The 22,031-nt window shown below is 48.9% G+C and overlaps 1 protein-coding gene across 6 annotated transcripts in view; it reads left to right on the forward strand.

The window, feature by feature from the left end:
* The first annotated feature begins 8,450 nt into the window (after positions 1–8,450).
* The window catches only part of CNKSR3 (CNKSR family member 3), a 125,268-nt gene continuing 111,687 nt past the window's right edge, over positions 8,451–22,031 (forward strand). For 4 of the 6 annotated variants that reach the window (XM_070073365.1, XM_070073362.1, XM_070073363.1 and 1 more), the window contains exon 1: positions 8,471–8,944. In XM_070073365.1, coding sequence (XP_069929466.1) covers positions 8,893–8,944 — 52 coding nt within the window. In that variant the 5' untranslated portion in view covers positions 8,471–8,892. Of the gene's footprint in view, positions 8,945–9,186; positions 9,376–22,031 lie in introns of those variants that run through there. The other 2 variants (XM_008263718.4, XM_070073364.1) reach the window with 2 other exon arrangements.

Genomic DNA, 22,031 nt, shown 5'->3' on the forward strand with positions numbered 1-22,031 from the left:
GGAAACCTGGGAGGAGCCTGCATGGTTGTTCAGAGGATATACATAACATAAAAGGGAATATGGGCCAGGACTCATTCATGGCAATAATATTTGCTTATGTGGCTGGCATAGATGGGAGACTTTTTTGTGGCCCAGATGTGAAGACGGCCACGGGGCTTATCTCTTAATGAAATGGTAAACTGGGATTCTTCAAGCTGGATTTTTCCTCTGGATGGGGCTTCCCCTTTGGGCAGATCTTTCCCCTGTCCACTGACTCAAATGCTCACTTCTTCCAGACACACCCAGAAGCAGTTTCAGTTGTATGGGCTGTGAAGCAGATGACATTTCTTTTTTGGGGAGCCCGGACCCTCAGGAAAGAGCCAGGACTGGCAACTTCTGACCTTTAGTAGTAATACATGTTCCTCTGTTCATTTAATACTTTTGCTGATTTTAACCCAGAGGGACAGATGCTAAATCTTCAATTTGACAACCAAGGTGTTGGTAGGAACTCTAGAGAACACTGCCCTCCTTTCCCTGCCCTGCCCTGGGAAAGAAAGGAAAAATAAACAGGAAAGAAGAAACATACATGATGTAACCTCCAGGAGCCCTGTGGGAGAGGGAGAAGGGAGAAACAAATACAATGTAATTTTCAGCTGTTGTTGCTTCTACCAAACAAACCTGAGTACTATGTAAACTTCTGTGCAAAACAGGCTTCTACAATGTCAGTCCCCGGATTGGTTCACATAGACTACCTCATTAGCATACAGCTTGACCAATCGGAGAACTTCCTGCGTTAGAAACACATAAAAGTCCAAACTAGGCAGTGTTTTTTTTTTTTTTTTTTTTTTAGATTTTATTTATTATGCCGGTGCCGCAGCTCACTAGGCTAATCCTCCGCCTTGCCGCGCCAGCACACCGGGTTCTAGTCCCGGTCGGGGCACCGGATTCTGTCCTGGTTGCCCCTCTTCCAGGCCAGCTCTCTGCTGTGGCCAGGGAGTACAGTGGAGGATGGCCCAAGTCCTTGGGCCCTGCACCCCATGGGAGACCAGGAGAAGCACCTGGCTCCTGGCTTCGGATCAGTGCGGTGTGCCAGCCGCAGCGCGCCGGCTGCGGCGGCCATTGGAGGGTGAACCAACGGCAAAAGGAAGACCTTTCTCTCTGTCTCTCTCTCTCACTGTCCATTCTGCCTGTCAAAAAAAAAAGATTTTATTTATTTATTTGAGAGGTAGAGTTACAGACAGACAGAAGGAGAGACAGAAAGAAAGGTCTTCCATCAGTTGGTTCACTCCCCAAATGGTCTCAACAGCTGGTGCTGGGTTGATCTGAAGCCAGGAGCCAGGAGCTTCTTTCGGGTCTCCCACATGGGTGCAGGGGCCCAAGCACTTGGGTCATCTTTCACTGCTCTCCCAGGCCATAGTAGAGAGCTGGATAGGAAGAGGAGCAGCCAGGACTCAAACCGGTGCTCATATGGGATGCCGGCACTGCAGGCAGTGACTTAGCCCACTAGGCCACAGCGCTAGTCCCAGAACCAGGCAAGAAGCCTTCCAGGGCAGGCAGCCCTCTGTGAGGCAGGCCTTCACTCCTTCCTTATCCGTGTGCCTCGTTCTTTGTGGTCACAAGACAAAGAACCTGGCAGAGAAGAGAAGCATCAGTCCAGGAGATAGCAGCACCCCTTATGGATCCAACGGAGAACAGAAGCTGTGGGGCTGGCATTGTGGTGTAGCAGCTAAAGCTGCCTCCTGTGACACCGGCATCCAGTTGTTCTACCTGACATCCAGCGCCCTGCTAATGACCTGGGAAAGGCAGTGGAAGATGGCTCAAGTGCTCGGGCCCCTGCACCCATAGGGGAGATCCAGGTGAAGCTCCTGGCTTCTAGCTTTGGCCTGGTCCAGCTCTCACTATTGTAGCCTTCTGGAGAATGAACCAATGAATGGAAGATCTCTCTCTCCCTCTCTCTTTGTAACTTCAAATAGATCAATAAATTGGGAGGGGGGGAGGGGGGGAGGGGGAGGGGGAGAGGGAAGCTGTGACCCAGCAGAGATGAGAAGCTGCAATACAATGAGCTGTGTTCCTTTGGAATCTGGCAAAAAGCAGCAGCTGCCACATCTCTCAGGGCGGGGACACAGACCTGAGTGACTGCAGCCACAGGCTCCCCCTGCCACTGCTCCTACTACAGGGACTCCAGAACTCCCACTGGATGACTGTCTGATAAAATTGTATATTGTCAATCTGTGTTAAAATCTGCAGAAACACACAGAATCCTGATTTCTTGTTTCTCTCCCTATCACTCACAATGGTGTTCTCAAAGCCAATGTCTCCAACAGCTATTCTGCAAGTGCCTCTATGCAACCCTGGTAAGCCCTATGGACTTAGATAGGTTAAGTGCCTCCTTCAAAAATGCGTTTCTCTGGTTGCAGCTCACTAGGCTAATCCTCCGCCTGTGGCACCGGCACCCCAGGTTCTAGCCCCGGTTGGGGTGCCGGATTCTGTCCCGGTTGCTCTTCTTCTAGTCCAGCTCTCTGTTGTGGCCTGGGATGGCAGTGGAGGATGACCCAAGTGCTTGGGCCCTGCACCCACATGGGAGGCCAGGAGGAAGCACCTGGCTCCTGGCTTCGGATCGGTGCAGCGTGCTGGCCGTAGCAGCCATTTGGGGGGTGAACCAATGGAAGGAAGATCTTTCTCTGTCTCTCTGTCTCTCTGTCTCTCTCTCTCACTGTCTAACTCTGCCTGTCAAAGAAAAAAAAAAAAAAGCGCTTCTCCACAGCTAGACCCCAGACACTGGTGCCTCACTGTTAGAAAAGAGAATTTTAAATCTAGAAGGATCCTTGATATGTAGGTCCAAACAGACGCACTCTCCAGGTTACATGGCTTGTTATAGACTAGGTAAGAGGCTGGAATAATAGTTAGCCAGCATCTTGAACAGTTCCTCTTTAAAACATTGCTTTTCTGAAACAAGGGGCATCTTAAGGCCAGCACTTCAGTAGAGAACAAGTAACAAGAGTGCACAGACACAAAGGGGAAGGAGTGGCTCTGGGAGAGCAGGTGACCCAGTGACAACAGGACCTCCTGGATGTATTTCCAGCATCCTCGCTTGGATTGCTCTTCCTGTCCCCGTTCTCCTTGACAGGCTGGAGTGTGGCATCCACAGGCGACATAGTTGGGAGCAGGACAAAAGTGAGGCCTGGGGGCTTCACCTCCCTGGCGTTATCCACAGACTCCTTTGTTTTTTTCTCCATAAAGCAGCATGGATTTCCTGGGACTAAGAAATGGTTGGATGAACGACCAAAAGGGCTTTCTGTTGATTTCTAAATGGGGGTGGGGGTGTCTTCTCCGGATCCTGGAGTCACCGTTCCCCTACCCCACCCCCACCCCAGCTGCTTCTTGACAGCGAAGCCCAGGAGAAGGGGGAAACATTTGAAAAGGCATGGATGTAACTCCATTCCTCTATCACCAAAGGCAACATTTATATGGAACTCAAATGGAAAAAGAAATCTGATCTGAAAGTTTTTCCAGATGGAATACATATGTATGAAAGCTGTTACTGCAAAACAGTTAGCTTTGCTATCATTTGTGAGCTGGTCGTGGGCTGCGACAATCACACTGCTGACTGTTTGGTCAGCGAGTGCGAGTTTTCCTGTTCCGCGAGACCTTGGGGAGCGCTCTCAGAATCCTGTGCAATCATCTGACTCCTGACGGGAAAACACTGATTGGTATTCATTTGCATCTTTCCCTTTTGAGGTCAAAGCAGACTGAAACACTTCCTTCTTCCCTCAGATTTTTTTTTTCCACTTTACCCCATCCCCCAAGTGATTATAGCATTTGCAAATATGAGGGACTAGTTTGGAAAATTAAGGAGCATGGCCCTGTTACAGGCTCCCGTGCCTGAGGAGCCCAACTGGGGAACTTAACGGCTTCCAGTGAAAATCTGGACGTGTTGATCAGTTGTGGCTGCAGAATGTGGATCCCCTCGATGGGCTGAAACTGGAAGAAATGTTCCTCCTTGTGTGCAACTGTTGCTAAGCAATTGAAGGACAAGCAACTTTTACAGTGAACTCAAGTTCATTAGAGCTGTCTAATTATACTCTGGAGCATTTGGAGCTATGTAGCCATGCCTAGATTTTTTTTAAAAAATAACATGCATTTTCCATGAACTTTTTGATGATGTTTCTTATGCCTGGTTACCAAAAATTTTTGCACTAAAATAAACTTATCTTAATTTTATTTTCTATGAACTTATGGAAATCCCTTCATTTATAGATTTGATTTGAAGTGGCATTGAAAAATAAGTAACGCGGCCAGCGCCGCGGCTCACTGGGCTAATCCTCCACCTTGCGGCGCCGGCACACCGGGTTCTAGTCCCGGTTGGGGCGCCGGATTCTGTCCCGGTTGCCCCTCTTCCAGGCCAGCTCTCTGCTGTGGCCAGGGTGTGCAGTGGAGGATGGCCCGGGTGCTTGGGCTCTGCACCGGCATGGGAGACCAGGATGGGTGCCTGGCTCCTGCCATCAGATCAGCGAGGTGCGCCGGCCGCGGCGGCCATTGGAGGGTGAACCAACGGCAAAGGAAGACCTTTCTCTCTGTCTCTCTCTCTCACTGTCCACTCTGCCTATCAAAAAAAAAAAAAAAAAAGTAACGATAAACTCATGAGAAAAATGTAAAATAGTACATGTGATTATTTTTTATGACCTTATTAACACTGTAGGGAATTTAAAAAATTGAGGTTATTGCATTTATAAACTCAAATCTGTGTTTTATTTCTAATTATGGCTTTATTTTTTGTTTAGAATGACTTTCATTAATCCTTTTTACACCTTGAAGAGTTTCCTTATGATCAACATAGAGTTTATGTTTGAAACAAAAAAATCACTGAGTTTGAAACTCTTGGTATAGTATTTAGCTGTTCAGGCAGTAGGACTCTCACAAACTAAACTGGAACCATGAGAACAACTGGTGGGCAGCACATACGTCCTTCAGGGCCATTCTGCAACTCAAGAGCAGGAAGAGAAGCCGCAGAAACCCACAGGGAAGGTGTAGGATCGGTTGGTTGTTCTTTGCATAGCATTCTCCTTTGTTAGCCAAGTCAGAACTAAGGAAACCTGACCGTAGGCGCTGCCCCATGGAACAACTCTGAAGACACACCTATGGATCCTTGCAAATTGGACATAACGGTGTCAAGTTTTCTTTTTATTAGAAAAGCTTAATCAATTTCTCTTCTTACATGATTTCAAATAGGTGAAGTTTTTTGGATATTTATCCCTTTGACATCAACCTTTGAATTACAGACAGGGCTCAGCCAAAGAAAGCCAAGTATCAGCTTTTCCACTGTAGGATGAATTCCTTAAGATACCTGAATGGCCAAAAGAATTACAATAAGTAGGGCAGCACTTATTTGATTTAAAAAAAGTTTGAGGACCTTACTACCAGAAGTATCTGATGGGAACCTGGTATATTTAGAGAGATAACTACATTACCAGTCTGTGAGGAATCCAGAGGAGATGGAATAGAATGAGAGACAAAACATTAGCAGCCTGGATAATTCGGTTAACTGAAGACTTGGCAGTGAGGTGATGTGGTAGATAAGAATGCCCCACACTGATGGCGGGGTGTTTTCCAGGAGCAATTTGCAGAGCTGTTTCGTGTCTCTCAAGTTAAAAGATAACGTAAGACACAAACACACACACACACACACACACAACAACTATGCATAAAAAAGGATATAATTTTGGCTGCTCTGGGAATAGTAAAAAAATTAAGTAGTAAAGTGATGAGAAGAAAACAATCATTAAAAGGACCTTGGATTGGAAGAAAAACTGAGATATTTGGAGCAGCTTGTGTTATTATTTTTATCTTTCATTCTGGAAACTGTTTTGAACCAGGCAAGGAGACTGTCTTCACAGAGGAACAATTTGTTTAAAAGTTTGCTATTTTGGTCTTCCTGTGTTTATCAAGTGAATTACAGCTAAACCACTAATCCAAAATGCTCCATTCCTTGTTGTCAAATAAAAGAAATCTGAACTGGCTCAAAATACTAGTATCACATAGCTCCGCCAACTCCCTTGCTGAGGTTTCCCAGAGCACTCCGCTGGGATTAAAGACCACAGAAGAAAAATCCCCCCTCACACAGCACGCGATGTCTTTGATCCACAAGGCCACTGAGGCTTCATTTCTGATTCTTCCTTCTGCCTAGGTTAGTGCCTTAAGAACATGGATTTCTGTTTCATTGGTTTAATGAATGACCTAATGTGCAACAAGACCCAAAGTCAGAAAAATGAAGGTGCTGGAATGAGAAATAAGGAAATCTGTGTTCTAGGATCAGTTCTTTTGCTCTTTCAATTCAAAAAGGGTGTGTTCAGTTCCTTGTCCTACACAAAGGATTGTGGGAGATAACAAGGTGCAAGTGAACAGGGCTGCTGCTCTAAAGGCAATGTGGGGTGGGCATGCATGCCCTAATGTCCTTCCGAAAGCACAGGTTCTAGCTAGCAGAGAAGCAAAAGTGCCAATTTACAAATGACCATTTTGTATACATTTTAATTTCCAAAGCAATTTGTCCCAGAGTCTGCCTGTATTATCTGTATTTATTCCATCACTAGTGGCTGTACATTCTCAAGATAGGAAGCCAGGCCTCCTCGAAACTTCCACATGCTAACAGCCACAGCTAAGGTAGGAGGCCTGATTGAAACAGTAATTACAGACACAGAATGCTAATTAATTGAGAAAGTTAAAGGGCCTTTCTATTTAGCTATGCTGTGTTATGTACTGAGTACAGAGGGATGTATTGACTCTGTGGGATGAAATTTTGCGAACTGTGGCTTGACCCCTGAGTTTTAGCTTTGAACTGCCCAGTAAAGGTAACGAAAATGGATCTGCAAATACTGTGAAAACATCAAGTAAAATCCTGTGACAAAAGCATTACCATTGAACTTTGCTTCATAATCACAGAGACCATGCAGCCCGGTTTATCTACGCTATTCCCACACAAGTATCGATAGCACCCCATTTCATACTTGGGAGTATTTTGGTTTGGAGATAAACTGTGAGGTCACCTTAGTCACAGCCAATGATGACACAGCATACAACAAAGATTGCAGTAACTAAGGGCGTGGATAAGGTTGGTTACATTTTCCCTGACCAAATGTCAAGGTTCTTTGGTTCTCAGCCCTGCTCACTGCCATAAAGGTGGTTAACAATGGATGCTAGTAGGTTTAAGAGGTGTTTTTTTTTTTTTTTCTTCTTTAAAGGACAACTACTCTTCCAGGAATTTTGTCATTATTTTGCCTACTTTTCTGGTCTGCCAATCACTCTGACTCAACAACCAGCCAACCACCGTGTGTCCGAGAGCCGTGCTGCGTGGCTGGAGTTCTCCAGTCCTATGGACAGGCTTCAGGGGAGGCGGGTCTGAAGTTGTTTTGCTTCCTTAATGTTTCTTCTGTGTGCTTACTCCAGCTCCTCTCGCTACAGAACAGGTGCATATGCTTGCCGAGGGCACCTTCCCCCCATCCTAACTCAAGCAATGCCACTGTGCACTGGCTGGCACACGAAGAGACCTTCACAGCCACGCCCTGACTCTGCGCTTCAGTGGGTAGGAGGAGGCAGGGGTAGGAAGCTCCATATAATTTCTAACAGGTTCTGCCCTCAAGGGGTTAACAGCCCCTGAGGGCAAGGTGCAAATCAATCTCACTTGAAAGATTCACTACTGGGAGGGGGCATGCAGGAGGGCTTGAGCGTGGAGAGCACGTTGTTCGAATTGGGGTTCACTCTGGGTGCAGATCCAGTCCCAGGAACGTGGAGCACCCCCACAGGTCTGAAACTGCGCACACTGCTGCTGTCTGGAGTTTTTTTTTTTTTTTTAAGTTTTTTTGGCTGGCAAACAACTTTCCCCTCAAGGTTACTGACTAATCCAAATGAGCATTAGCTCACTTTGAAAATATGAATATTATAATACGGCAAAAGCTATCGACCTATTGTGATTCGTTTTAATGGCGAAGTGGAAATATCACTGCGGTCGCACTTGAAAGAGAAGCGAGTTACATCTCCACCATTTCATCCAAAATACAAAGAAAATGAAATCATTCCACTTTAAGAAACTTAACATGAGTACGGGACCCGTGGTTGGGCGGAATTGTGACAGAAAGCACTTAGTAAAGGGAACAGGACTCGCCCAGCCGCCTTCTGTAGGGTGTAGGGTCGCTCACCCCGAGCCGCGCCGCCAGTGGGACCCAGGCCCTCGCGGCTCAGCGGGACGCACGCCCCCTCCCCAGCCCGCCCCGGCGGCGCCCCGGAGCGCGCGGGACTGGCTGGGCGAGGGGAAGTAACCGGACTCCTCCCCTCCCACGGGCTCCCCGGGACTCGCGGCCCCGCCCCGCCTTTTATCCGGTGAGCCACGACCTGCGCCGAAACTTTGTAACCCGAGCGCGCTCCCCTGCGCTCCTCCCCGCCGAGGCGGCCCGGAGGGCGGTGCCGGGGGTGGGCCCGGCGGGCGGGAAGGCTCGCACGCCGGCGCACGCGGAGGGCGATCCGACAGAGCTCGCCGCCCGCGGGGAGCGCAGAACGGAGCTCGGGACTTGGTCCTTTCCAGGAGAGGCCCGCGGCGAGGCCGGGACTTTGGGGTCTTAGCCGCTCGTGCCCGCAGCTGCCGTCGCCCAGGAGCCGCAGCTGTGCCCCGGATCCCGGCGGCCGCAGGGGAAGGAGGAGGAGGAGCAGGAGCCGCAGCTGCACGGTGGCAGCTGGAGGAGGGGCGCACAGCTGTCCCGTGCGCCGGCGAGAGGACCGAGCTCCTTGGGCAGAACCGCGCGGGATGACCCGCTGAGCGCGGCCATGCAGGCTTGACCGGGCGCTGCGGCGCGCAGGGCACCGACCGCGGGGCGCAGGCGGCAGCACTTTACCGCGGACTCTCCAGCGGGAGCGAGGCCGGCCACCATGGAACCTGTGACCAAGTGGAGCCCCAAACAAGTGGTGGACTGGACCAGAGGTGAGCGGGCCTCGGGGAGCCCCCAAAAGGGGGCGCCGGGGACCTGGTTAGGAGGGTGCGCGGCGAGCGCAGCGCGGTGACAATGCAAACTTCTGCCGAGTGGCCTGCGCTCCCCTGTCTCTGCGCCTTGTCCAGGCTGACGGATCCTTTTGGGGGGTGCAGGTTGCGAGGCGAGCCGAGGGGAGCCCCATCGTTCAGTCAGGGGCGGGGCTGGCCTTTCCGTGCAGGGTGAGGACTGGGGATGTCACGCTCGGGGCTCGGGCGGGTGGACGCCCTCCGCTGCTCCGCCCGGGTGCGGTGGGTGCCCCGGGACCTGGCTGCACGTCCCCATCGAAGTGGCACAAGGCGCCTTTGTGTGGGCGACTCGCGCTGGCCCTCGTAAACGCCGCCTGCCCGGAGCAGCCCGCCGGCGCGACGGGGCGGTTGGACAGGTACGCGGGAGACGCGGCGGCCAGCCGGGCCCGTCTGTTTTTGTTGGAGAAGGCGCAGCGCAGCCCGGGCGCCAGCCCTGTGGCACTTGCGCGGGCGAGAAGTGCACCGCCAGACTCCCCGGGAGTCAGTGGCTTTTGCTCAGGGAAGGTTCCAGCACGCTCGGCGGCGCCGCCTTTTCAGGCCACATTTGGGCACTGGGACGGAGAAAGCTCAGTGTTGTGAGCCATTGTCTTGAGTATTTGGGACGGGGAGCAGCTGAGGGTGGGCGGTGATGGGCGAACCCCAGGCGCGGCCGCTGCTCTGCTCGGTGCGCCCGGCGCTCCGGGGGGAGGCATTGAAGCCTGTTCGATCCCCTTGGAGAACAAAGTACACCAAGGGCGGCTGGCGCATTTTCACGGGTGCCCCAGTCCCCTGGGCGCCTCTCGGCTTCAAGTTACTGTTTTTCCCCCCTTCTATCTGCTCTTTCAGGTGAGGAGTGGTGTCCTTTCCCAATAATAATAACTAGAATTGTGTAGCGCTTCACAGTGTGCCAGGAGCTCTGTGTTGTTGTGCTTGGGCACCTCGGTAGGCCCGTGAGGTAGGTAAAGCTGGTAAGATCAGGTCATCTCCACCTGTCTCACCCATGGCCGCAGCACGAGGGAAACGGATCATCTCCACACCTCATTTCTCATGCCTGCTACTTTCACGAAAACCACTGGGCTGCGGGGCGTGGCAGTGCGCATGTCTGACCATTCCCTGCTGCTTCGCGAGAAGGGGTTTGTGAAGTGGACACAATTCCCTGGACGCAGACACATCAAGAAGAGGGGTACTCTGGGACAGGGGTGACTAGGTTTCGCTGGGTGAAAAGAACCGACGGCGTTGCCAGTGCTTGGCAGCAAACCTTAACTTAAAAGCCAGACATGCCCACACTGTAGTTTAGAATGAGGGCGAGTCCTCTTTCAGGAAACTGCCAGATTCCAGCCCTCGCAGCTTGTGCAGATGGACGCCATCTGTTTCACCTGTGTGTCCATCGCAGCACCGACTTGGGAAACTGACAGCTTTGGCAAAGGTTGCCATCTTGAGCTGTTCTGCCACATACAGTGGCCAGTTGCCACAGGTGGCCGTGGGGCTCTATACATGTAGCTGACCAATTTTTAGTATATGTGCTGCCGATGTAGCTGACCAGAGTTAACCATGGGCTGTAAGTGGAAAATACATTTGAAGAGTTGATGTGAAAGAAGAATGTAAAATCTCATTAATAATTTTTGTATTTGTCACTTGTTAAAATGATAGTATTGCGGATATATTGGGTTGAATTCAGTGGATTACTAAATCTGACTTCGCCTGTGTATTCTTAGCTTCTTGAGTGTGCCTGCTAGGGAATTTGGGGGCACACACGCTCACATTGAGGCGTAGATTGTATTTCTGTTGAATAGTACTGCTTTGGAGTAAAGGAAAGGTTACAGCTCATGCCCTGGTTCTCCTGTGTCTCTGCCAGCCTTACTTGATCATGTACAACCAGGAAACTGGTATTGGGCACTCGGGAAGATTATGGAGTGAGATCTTCACACTCTCTAAATTTGTGTCTTTTTTTTTTTTTTTTTTCCCATCCCTCTTGGGATTGAGAGAGGAGAGGTATAAATTCACATCGTGTTATGTTTGCTTAGTATTTGAAAGGGAGAGCTGATTAAAATGTGCTTTTGGCGTCCACCTGCCTTGACTTTGTGACTTAGCTGAGGTCGCTTTCATCTGGGAGATGTTTTTAGCTGACCTCAAAGAGCAGCTCCTGGTGGCTCAGTACCTTTGATGCTTCTTGGGTTACATCCCTGTGGCTAGTGCTCCGCAGCTTCATACAAAATGCGAGTGCCCTCTGGGACCTTGGGTACAGCCTCCCAGAAAGGCTTGGATGCTTTCTGTGTCAGAATCTAAAAGGAGCAAGTGTACGGCTAACTCATGGATGACAAGAGGCCACATTCTCTGAAATCGGGTGACAGAGCCCGTGCAGATAGGAACTTCTGAATGAAAAGTACTGACTTAGGCAAACTTGTTTGCTTGTAGGACTATTTTTAGCTGTCTTTGCTAATCTGTCTACCCAACCCCATTTTATAAATACATCCCACTGATAAGCAGCTCTTCATGGAGACTTTCCTAGTCTGGGTGCTACGCGGATAGCAGTATAGTGATTTTGAGCAGTGTGGAAGGCTCTTGATTGACAGCTCTCTAAACCTGGCCGTCATTAACAGCTTGCAGCCGTGGCAGTGCAGCAGGATTCATACATCAGGAAAGAATAAATGAATTCATGTGTCTGTATTATTTGGCTTTGGTTATACTGACTCCAATTTTACCATAACGCTAGCAGATCCTCAGTAAGCATTAGCAATGTGCAGGCATAGCCCTAAGCATCACACAGAGATCAATTCATTTATCTGCACAGCCATCCTTTGTGGTAGGAACTGCTGTCTCTCTTTGGCTGCAGAGGAAACTGAGTCAGCCAGGAGGGAGGGGTCAGAGCAGAGTTGGACTGCAGGTGTTTAGATTTTCTACACTTCTTCGTAGCCGGTTCTTCTCAAGGCCACACCTTGACCACACTCAGAAATCTGCACCATGTTCAGGACTACATCTTCATGATGCCCATGATACAGGTTCCTAAGATCAGATGTTAGCCGAGGAGACTCATCCAGAACACGTGTGCCTTCGTCTACCTGTTCTGTGTGCCTCAGAAGCTCTGTGTAATCCAATTAGTTCATAGTTCATGGCACCTTGCCAGTCAGATAACTCAGTCAAGGCTTTTGCAAAACACAAGTTCTTTGACAACATGTAGGGTCAGCTGCATTCCCCAGGGTCTGTGGATTAACCAAATGGGAGTTTGCATTTTCTCTTGGGAAGAAGCCTGGGTGCAGGGCTGTGAGGGAAGCCTCGGTGCAGTCAGGGCCCAGGTTCCCATCCTGCTCAGCTGTTCCCAGCATGCACCATTCGTTTTTAAAGGTGATGCTTCCAGGCAAGGTGCCCAGTGGGTGTTTCTGTGCCAGGCAGGGGAGAAGAACCTGGAGTAAGAGAGCCTGTAGAAGAGAGGAAACCTGTGGAAGAGGCGGCAGCTGTGTCTTTTCTTTTTCTAAAGATTTATTTATTTATTTGAAAGAGATAACAGAGAAGGGGAGAGAGAGAGCGAGAGAATCCTCCATCTGCTGGTTTACTCCCCAAGTGGCCCCAACAGCCCTGGGGCTGGGACAGGCCATAGCCAGTAGCCGGGAGCTTCTTCTGGATCTCCTACTTGGGTGCAGAGACCCAAATACTTGGTCCATCTTCCACTGCTTTCTCGGGCCATTAGCAGGCAGCAGTATTGGAAGTGGAGCATCCAGGACTTGAACTGGTGCCCATATGGGGTGCCGGCACTGTAGATGGAGGCTTAACCTGCTGTGCCACAGCACGGACCCTGTGTCTTCTCTTTTAGGAGTTTTCTGAGAACCTCCATCCAATGACCTGGGTTACGACTCAGAAGCCAGAAGTGTCAGTTGGCCAGTTCATGCTGCAAGGGAGGCTGGTCACTATAGGTTTGTTTTTTTTTTTTTTTTTTTTTTTTTTTTTTTTTAAGTTAGGTACCTTGTGTCCTTGAAAAACATTGAGTTTTGATCAGTAAGGAGGAAGGGGAGAATGGGTATTTGTAGATGGCTAGAAGTGGCAGCCACACAGGAACTGACATGTACCAATGTCACAGTCAATTCTTAGAACACGGGCTGCCGTTCCAGTTTGCCGCGTACACGGAGCCCATGGCTCAGCTGGGCTGTAGAAATGGTGTAGCCTTTTTACTAAGATTCCTGGGTCATAACCTTAACTTACATGAAGTCTTTGTCTCTACGCTAGGTTTACGTATTAGAAGTTTTGTTGTGAAATGTGGCTACCTTGAGCTATGTTTCTGCTTTCAAGCCCCTGGAGAGTGTCTTCAGGGAGGAGGGAGGGGCCTGCTTGTCCCGGCAGCCCTGATTTATACTTGGCAGTTCCAGTGGTTTGTTGAGCGAGCACATCCATACACCCTGACTTTGGTCCCGGAACACAAGTCCCCCTCGCCAGCTTTGGGTGTTGTTAGCAGAAGTTACATTTCTCATCACCATCCGAGAGTAAAGGGGGCTGATTTTGTTCAGAGTCCAAGCCTCTGGGAATCGGGGCATTTGTCTGTCCTCTGTTACCTGTCCGTGGGCACTGCTGCACCCCTGTAATGTCTGCTAGTATGTGGCAGGTCGGCGGTCTTGACCTACCTCATTATTTGGTCTCTGTAGAGATCTGGTAAATTGTAGGCCAGTTATCATGTGTGACTTCGGCTGTCACACCTTCTTCCTGCCTTTGCCAGTTTGGAGGTTGGTTCTCTTTGTAGTCCTGATCGGGGCTTGGGTTGTATATTCTGTTAACTTCCAGGGTCACTGGAAAAGGGAGATCCTTTTCTCTTAGCTGCAGGTGCACAGGTGGGCTGTAGCTCCAAAAACTCTTCTCATTTCACTCTCTCCCTGGTTCTTTTCTCTCTCCTATAACTTGAAGTTTCCTTAATCCTAAGAATAGAGAAGTACTGATTTTGTAGCAGGTGCTGTCCTAAGTGCTTTGTTTGGATTTCTACATTTTGTCCTCTGAAAACCCAGCGAGGCGAGTGGATCGTGAGGAGCCCACGGAAAAGAAACGGAGGCAGAGAGTAAGGATTTGCTCCCAGCATTGGGGTGCTGCAGGCTGACCACAGCATGCCTCTGCTATGCTTTACTGCAGACGGGGAGCTCCGTGGTTGGGAGCGTGGGCTCAGGAGTGGAGGGTTCCGCCTCTGTGTTCGTGTGCAAGGTCTCCATAAATGACTCCTCCTTGTTTTTACTGCTTCCTCCTTTCTCTCATCCTGTAGCTGCGGGACACAGACTCTTCCTTTGAGTATCAGCTCTGCCATCAGGTGGTTTCTGACCATCCAGGGGCGCCTGTCAGTGCCACAGAGGTTTCTCTGCCATTTGCCAACCAGTCAGTATCCGTGGCAGAACTTGGAGCTGATGGGGAATGTCCTTGATCGGTTGAGTGAGAAATACCTCTTGCTAATATCATGATCCTCCTTTGGGAAATTAATTCAAACCGCATTTCTTCAACTTTTCTTTGGTAGGGACTGGACGTCCAGTGAGCACGGCACTGGGATGGCACTCGCTGTCCATTGCTGACTCTTGTCTGGTCCCTGCTTCATGCATCAACCTGGGGCTTGGGATGTGGAAACTCAGGGCTGCTAAGTCAGAATCTGCATGTTTAGCAAGATCCCCTGGCGATTTGGGCATTCATTACAGTGCCAGAAGCACTGTTGTAGCACAGAGCTATGAACAGGTTTCCAAACTTTGCTGCTAGCTCCTGCTACTGTAGTACTGGGACATCTGATAGGACACGGGTTCAGTCTGTTTCAAGGTTTGCAGTGATGATACTTGGTTTGAGGATGCGTGGCTTGGCCACTGATTAAAACAAAGAAGCAGTTTGAGGGTGTGTGCTGTGTTTATCAGCACCTGCCTAGCAACAGCATCAGGTAATTCTTTGCAAATGAAAGGACACATTTCCCCTGAGTTTTGTTACCCATTTCTGGGGACTTGGAGGGTTCTCATAACAACCTGCACACACACACACACACACACACGTGCATGCACACATGTGCATACACACATATGCACACCATACATGCACATCTATTTTAAAGCTTTATTCTTTAAGACAAGTAGGAAGGAGGGAGTTGAGGCGTGGTCAGTGGTCACCATTGGTTGAAGCTTGTTCTCAGGATCCTCAGCTGGATTTGGGGAGGATGAGCTGTTTTTGGCCAGTCATACTGTCCTGTGAACTTTGGAGGAAGCTTCTGTTGTTAGTAGGAAGTGACCCTGAATGTCATTTCAGAGATGAGTAACTAGGGCTGTTCTCGAAATCTGGAAGTGTGTGCATTGTTGGGGCCGGTGTGGTGCAGTCCTGTAGCCATGGAGACCGGGAGGTGACCTCTTCCTGCCTGGGCCTCCTGGGTCACCCTTCCTTTCTGGGTCCACCTGATTGCACAGAACTGTGAGGGTCCCTCTGTTTGTCTCCAGGCCTGTGTCTCCCCCAACCCCGCCCGTGGCCATCCTCAGCCTGTCGTGTGTCATGTCCTTGCCTGGTGTCCCCTTATTACACTCGCTTGTACTCTGCTTGGAGCTTTGTCCCTGCCTGAGTCATTACCTAGGCTTTAAGGGAGGAAGGCAAGTTTTATCTACATGAACTCTGCAGTGTTCTCACTCGGCTCTTCCAAGCCTCGAGGTGTCCCCCTGAAGGCCTGTGTCCACTGCAGATGAGCAGAATGAGGCATTGGGAAGTTGAGGCCCACAGGTGAGCAGCTGGGAGCAGACTTCTAGCCTGCAATCAACATGGTGCCTTGTCTTTCCTGTCTCATCAGCCGATGTGGGGAGGGGCAGATTCCAGGAACTTTTGCTTTTCTGTTCATCTCTTTAGGATTCACAGTCCCGGGACACATTCTTTTTCAGTACTCGAGGTAATGCAAGGGCCTGGATGGTTTGACCTTGACCTTCTAGCAGTTGGGATACTTTGCTACCAGTTTTTTATTTTCTTAGAGTTTGTTGCTTGTGTTGTGTTGCTTCAGAATGCGGCTCTGCAATGGAACGAGTCTGCATTTTCAGATTGCTTAATCTAATTTTTGTTTATGTTGACTTTCATGCAGATTGCTTGTCTGTGTGACAGTTAACATCTCAGTTTGGTAGGCTTACACACACACACACACACACACACACTTTCTTGGACAACTCAGTTTTATGGCCCCATTTCCTCCTCCATGCCTTTGATTCTTCACAGCTTTGTCATTTTAACTGCATTGTTGAGAGAAGGTCGGGCAGCTATGGCGAGTGATGCACAGGCTTTGGTATGAAACAGAACTAGATTTGGATCCTGTGTATGGCTCTGGCTGATTTGAATGCTTGGATAAGAAATTTCAAACTTCTCTAACCCACCTGTACAGTTTCTGCTCCGTAAAATGGAACTGATCATAACCAGCTCGCAGGGTTTCAGTTAGAACTGAAAGGAGAAGAGGAGGGGGCATTTAGCTTAGTGGTTACGATGCCGGCATCCCCCATCCAGTGCCTGGCTGTGCTCCCCCTCTACTCCTGACTCCAGCTTTGCTGCCAGCCCAGGCCCTGGTGATGGCTCAGTGCTTGGGTCTCTGAGAGATCTGGATTGTGCTCCTGGCTCCTGGCTCCAGTCCTAAGCCAGCTGTGGCTGTGGCGAGCCTTTAGGGAGCAAACCAGGGAATGGGAGCTCTCCTTCTCGCTTTCTCAAATAAATAATAATAACAGTAAAATAAATAAGAGGTATTATACAGAAAGCACTTTGCCTAATATATGACATGAAAGTGTGTTCACATTAATGATTAATTCATAATGACTCTGGGTGATCTGGTGGCATAATATATGCTTTTTATTTAAATATTTAACACTGTTGTGGTTGACAGTAAACGTCTCTCTCATGATTGCTAATAATTTATGGCAATTCCACCCTCCTTTTTGTTTGTGTGTAGCAGGAGGAGGTAAGTTAAATCAACGCCATTTTTTTCTCATTTTTTTCCTTCGATGCTTTGCCCTCACTGTTTATTTTTAAATTTTATTTATTTATTTTTAAAGATTTATTTGTTTATTTGAAAGGCAGAGTTTCAGAGAGACAGAGGCAGAGAGTGAACCATTTGGTTCATTCCCCAAATGGCTGCAATGGCTGGAGCTGGGCAGATCTGAAGCCAGGAGCAAGGAGCTTCTTCTGGGGCTCCCATGTGGGTGCAGGGGCCCAAGGACTGGGACCATCTGTTGCTTTCCCAGGCCATAGCAGGGAGCAGGATCAGAAGAGGTACAGCCAGGACTTGAACCAGTGTCCATATGGGATGCCAGCACTGCAGGCGGCAGCTTTGCCTACTGTGCCACAGTGCTGGCCCCTTTTCTTTTTTAAAAGATTTATTTATTTGAAAGGCAGAGTGAGTGAGAGAGAGAGACAGAGACTGATATTGAGATTGAGAAAAAGAGATCTTCCATCTACTGGTTCATTCCCCAAATGGCCTCAGGAGCCAGGCTGAAGCCATGAGCATGGAATTCCATCTGGGTCTCCCATGTGGGTGGCAGGGGCACAAATACTTGGGTCATCTTCTGCTTCTTTCCCAGGCACTCTAGCAGGGAGCTGGATTGGAAGCGGAGCAGCCAGAACACAAACTGGCACCCATTTGGGATGCTGGTGTCATAGGCTGTGGCCTAAACCCCTGGGCCACAACACTGACAACTCCTTTCACTCTTCTGAGAGCTTTCAAGTCCAGGAGGAAGATGGTGTCATGGAAAGGCTTAGCAGTAGCTCTTTTGGAAAGGACCATGGGAACACTCGCCCTGATGACAGAGTCTACCCTGTAGTCAAAAAGAATTTCGTTCAATCAGCAAATACAGTTGTCCCTTGGTATTTGCAAGGTGTTGGTTCCAGGATCCCCATGGATAGCAAAATCTGTGGTGCTCAAGTCGCTTGTATAACATGGTGTAGTATTTGGTGTTCAAGGTACTTGCGTAACACGGTGTAGTATTTGCACGTGACCTGTGCATATCCCCCTGCATACTTTAAATTATTTCTAGGTGCCTGTAATATCTACTACAGTGTAAAATACGGTGTGATTGTTACATTTAAGGGGTAATGACAAAAAGGTCTGTGCATGTTCAGTATAGATGCAGTTAACAGTATTTTCCAGCTGCTGTTGGTAGAGTCTACAGAGGCAGAGCCCTTGGCTACAGAGATCCAATGTCATGCCTGAGGACCTGCTAAGAGCTAGGCACTGTTCCAGGTGCAGGGGTCCAGCCGAGTCCCTGCTTTAGCGTGGCTGATATTGGAGGGGGTCACAAATTACAACAACAAAACAGATGGTTGGGGAAATAGCTACTACTGATATGTGTAAAGAAGACAAGCAGAGATGAGAAGGAGAGCGACTGGGTCCAGGCATCAGGGCAGCTAGACTGAGGGGGTGACATTTAGGCATGAGAGGCAGCAAGGAATCCACCTCTGGGGAGCTATAGGGAAGAGCACTGTGGGAGAGGGAACAGCCAGTGCAAAGACCCTGAGGTGTGAATGAGCTCGGAGTGTTTGAGGAAGGGAAGTGTGGTGGAGTTGGAAAGAGGGAGGTTGGTGGGTGGAGAGGAGGTGAGAGAGACAGATTGTGTAAGGTCTTCTAAGTCATTGCTGTGCGTTGGCAGTTTTTCTAATTCCAATGAACAGCAGGGGGTGAACTTATCTGATCTGTGGCTTCATGGGACAGAAGTGACCTCAGGGAGTCTGGCAGGAAGGCCCTGCTGTATTTAGGAGATGATGGTATCTTGGACTAAAGTGTTGGTTATTCTAGCCTTTATGAAGCAAAGTTCTAGGTACCATTTGTTCATTGATGGCTTCCAGTCCTCAGCAGTAAAATGATTATATTTGTGCTGGGTGTTTGGCCTCGCAGCTGAGCCACTGTTAGGATGCCTGTGTCCCACATCGGAGTAGCTGGGGTTTGATTCTCCGCTGTGGCTTCTGACCCCAGCTTCCTGATAAATGCAGACCCTGGGAGGCAGAGATGATGGCTCAAGAAATTGAGTTCTCTTGGGAAACCTGGATTGAGGTCCTGGCTTCTGCCTTCAGTACTGGCATATACAGTAGCAGCCATATGGGCATTTAGGGAGTGAACCAGCAGATGGGAGGTATATCTCATCCGGTTTTTCTATGTGTGAGTCTCTGCTTCTCAAAACAACAAAACATGCAAACAACCTGTATTTGGAATTGGAGTGTGTATTCGTTTCTCGCTTTCAGGGCTAGGCCAGTCCTGGTCTCTCTCTTGCCATGTGTTTAGAATGGAGAGCTCACTCTGTCTCTGTGTTCACCACTTGGTTCGCATCATTGTTCTTTTCTGGCACATTTTGCTGGAGCCCCAGTTTCTGAAGCTGCTTATTCATTCCTGAATAGGGTTTTTGTGAGAGTGGACTTAGCCTAGTTTGTTTGCTTTGACATCAGACGTCTAACTGATATTTTTAACCTGGGATCACACAGGCAAAGGCAGTTGTGTTTGTGGGAGCAAAGCTGTTCCTCAGGTTGCAGGTCAGTAAATTATAAAAATGAGAGGGCTTGTTATGGGAAATTCCTATGGTATTTGAGTAAAGGAACTGGTGGATCTAGTTTAAAATATTCTCTGCTGACACACTGTTTTCATTTTTGCTTTAGCCACCATCCTGTTGGTTGAACAGATAGCACTTTGGGAAAGTTTCCAACATTGGATGCATTCTTAAACACTGAATGCATCCCCTGGCAGTAAGGGAAGGGCCAGTGGAGAGGAAGTGGAAGGTGGCTAGCCTTATCCTGGGATAACCTGGAAGCTTTATCGCACCACCCACACCCAGCTTCAGGGCTGCTTTTAAGGAGCGCATGTGTCAGCCCCATTGGAGGAAACCCCTACGTGTTATCTGTCAGAAAAGGCTGTGCTTATGGTCCTCTGAATCACACTCTACTGAGGAAAACCTTGTAGGGGAAGGAAGCGTTCTATTTCCTATTTTCAGAGACCTGCAGAGAGAGAAGCTCCGTGCTTCGGCCTTGGGAGTGAATGTGCGTGTGCTTTGGTGTTTCCAGCTTGAGTCAGATATGTGTCCGCTGCACAATCGTGCCTGCTTTCAGAGTAATTTTCTGCTAGCATTGCAGTCGACTTGATTCTTCAAGTCAGACGCTAGCTGGATATACTTCGGAACGAGACGACAAGCAGCTCAGTGTGGAGGGTGGACCTGACTTGGAGTAACACCTGTTAAAGTTGTCAGCACCGTCTTAGCATGCATTCCGACAGCGTCTTAAACTAACCATGAACAGATGGCACGACTGAGTTGCTTTTATGCAAATAACTCTGTCTACTCTAAGTCTTAAAATTGCTAATAATAAGTATGTAAGAAAACATAAATACTCCTTGCTAGTAAGACACTGAGAGAGACCCATGGTTGGATTCTAAACACCCTGAGGTCAAGCAGAAGGATTTTGTACAACAGTGAGCTGGAAAGAGAGATCATTCTTGGAGGCAGAGAAGTTCTTGTTTGGATTGCAGCAAAGATTATCTGGAATAGAGACGCTTCCTCATCACCTGTGAGTTTTTGACTCTTGTTTCTGACCCTGAAGGTTTCCAACCGAGCTTTTTCCGGAGATTCTTTTTCTGCAACAAATAGGTGGCTCCCAACATCTTGTCGTCCTTGTTCTTGAACCCGGATTTTCAGCCTCAACATCCCCTGGGAATGTTCTTCAGCCTCAACCTAGACCTGCAACACCAGAAGCTCTGGAAGTGGGATCCAGGGAGCTGTGTGGTTCTGGCCAGTGGCGTGGCGCTTATGGGAGTGAATGATCCAAGTCAGACTGCCCCATGACGCCTGCTGACAGCTGGTGATGTCTGATTAGGAAGGAGAACTCTTCCAGTGGGGACAGGTGTGATGTGTTCAGTGGACGAGCTGCTGCACCTGAGTTTATGAACGTGCTTTCCCCAGGGTGGGCAGGGAAGAGTTAAGGCTGGTGTCCCCATGGGCGCCCAGCCAGGGGCTCGGTCCTGCCCAGGGCATCCTTTTGTTGTGTTGCCTGTGAGCGCTCAGCCCTCGGGAACACAGGACTGCTCCATGAGGCCTCAGGGGCCTGTTCGGGTTTCGTGTGGAGTTTCCAGGCCCTGCTTCAGTAGAGGAGCAGAATCTGACACCCTCGTCCGACTCCAGTGGGAGAAGAGGGTGGATGGTTCTTTTCCCTGATGTTTTAGCTTTGAACAAAGCTTGGAGGTGCAGAGAAGTATGGGGTGGGAACTCAGAGTGGGAAGTAGGCTGCACTTCGGTGGGGGGATGCTCATTTGCCTTACGACGCGGACAGTGAATTAAGTGTCTATAAAGCTTGAGAGCCCTACAGTGGCAAAAGCCATAATAACCTACACACACAAAAAAAAAGCCACTACAGAAGTCAGTGCCGAAGACCAGGAGAGGTACTGAGACTTGCATCAGGAGCTGCAGACTCAGAGACCTAGAAATGCCAGGCACACAGTGTCAGGAATTGAAGTGTGAGGGTGTGTGTGAGACAATACAGAGTGGTAGAGATTGTGGCAAACCCAGAGACACGTGTATTATTGTTTCTGCAGACTGTGGACCGAAAATTTCCAGATATTTGGATTTTTATGGAAATCTGGGTTTCAGTGTGATGTTTCCCAGTTTTTAGGCGCTCTATAGTTCTTTTAGGCTTGGAGCAAATGATATATCTGTGGACCAGTTTTTAATTTCCTCTGTGGACAGCCATTGTCAGGTATTGTCTCATTGCAAAATACACCTTTGTGGATAAAATTGGCTTTATAGTAATTTGCCATCTATTTAGTAGGTCTTTTGTAGCCTGTAATTTCACTTTGCTGTTTACCTAATTCCATTATTTCTAAAGTTGCAACACACAATTGTATTTAGTTAAGCCAAAAATTCTCATGCCTGGAGGTTCCACAGACCAGTGCATAGTTACTCTGTAGTGTGAAAACAGGAATTTACTTTTTGTCTTTTTAAAGTATATTTATTTATTTTCAAATAATTGATAGAGAGTCAGAGGGAGACATGCAGAGAGAGCGATCTTCCATCTGCTGGTTCACTCCCCAGATGCCTGCTACAGCTGGGACTGGGCC

Source organism: Oryctolagus cuniculus, chromosome 5 (assembly GCF_964237555.1).
Source record: "Oryctolagus cuniculus chromosome 5, mOryCun1.1, whole genome shotgun sequence".
Lineage (NCBI taxonomy): Eukaryota > Metazoa > Chordata > Mammalia > Lagomorpha > Leporidae > Oryctolagus > Oryctolagus cuniculus.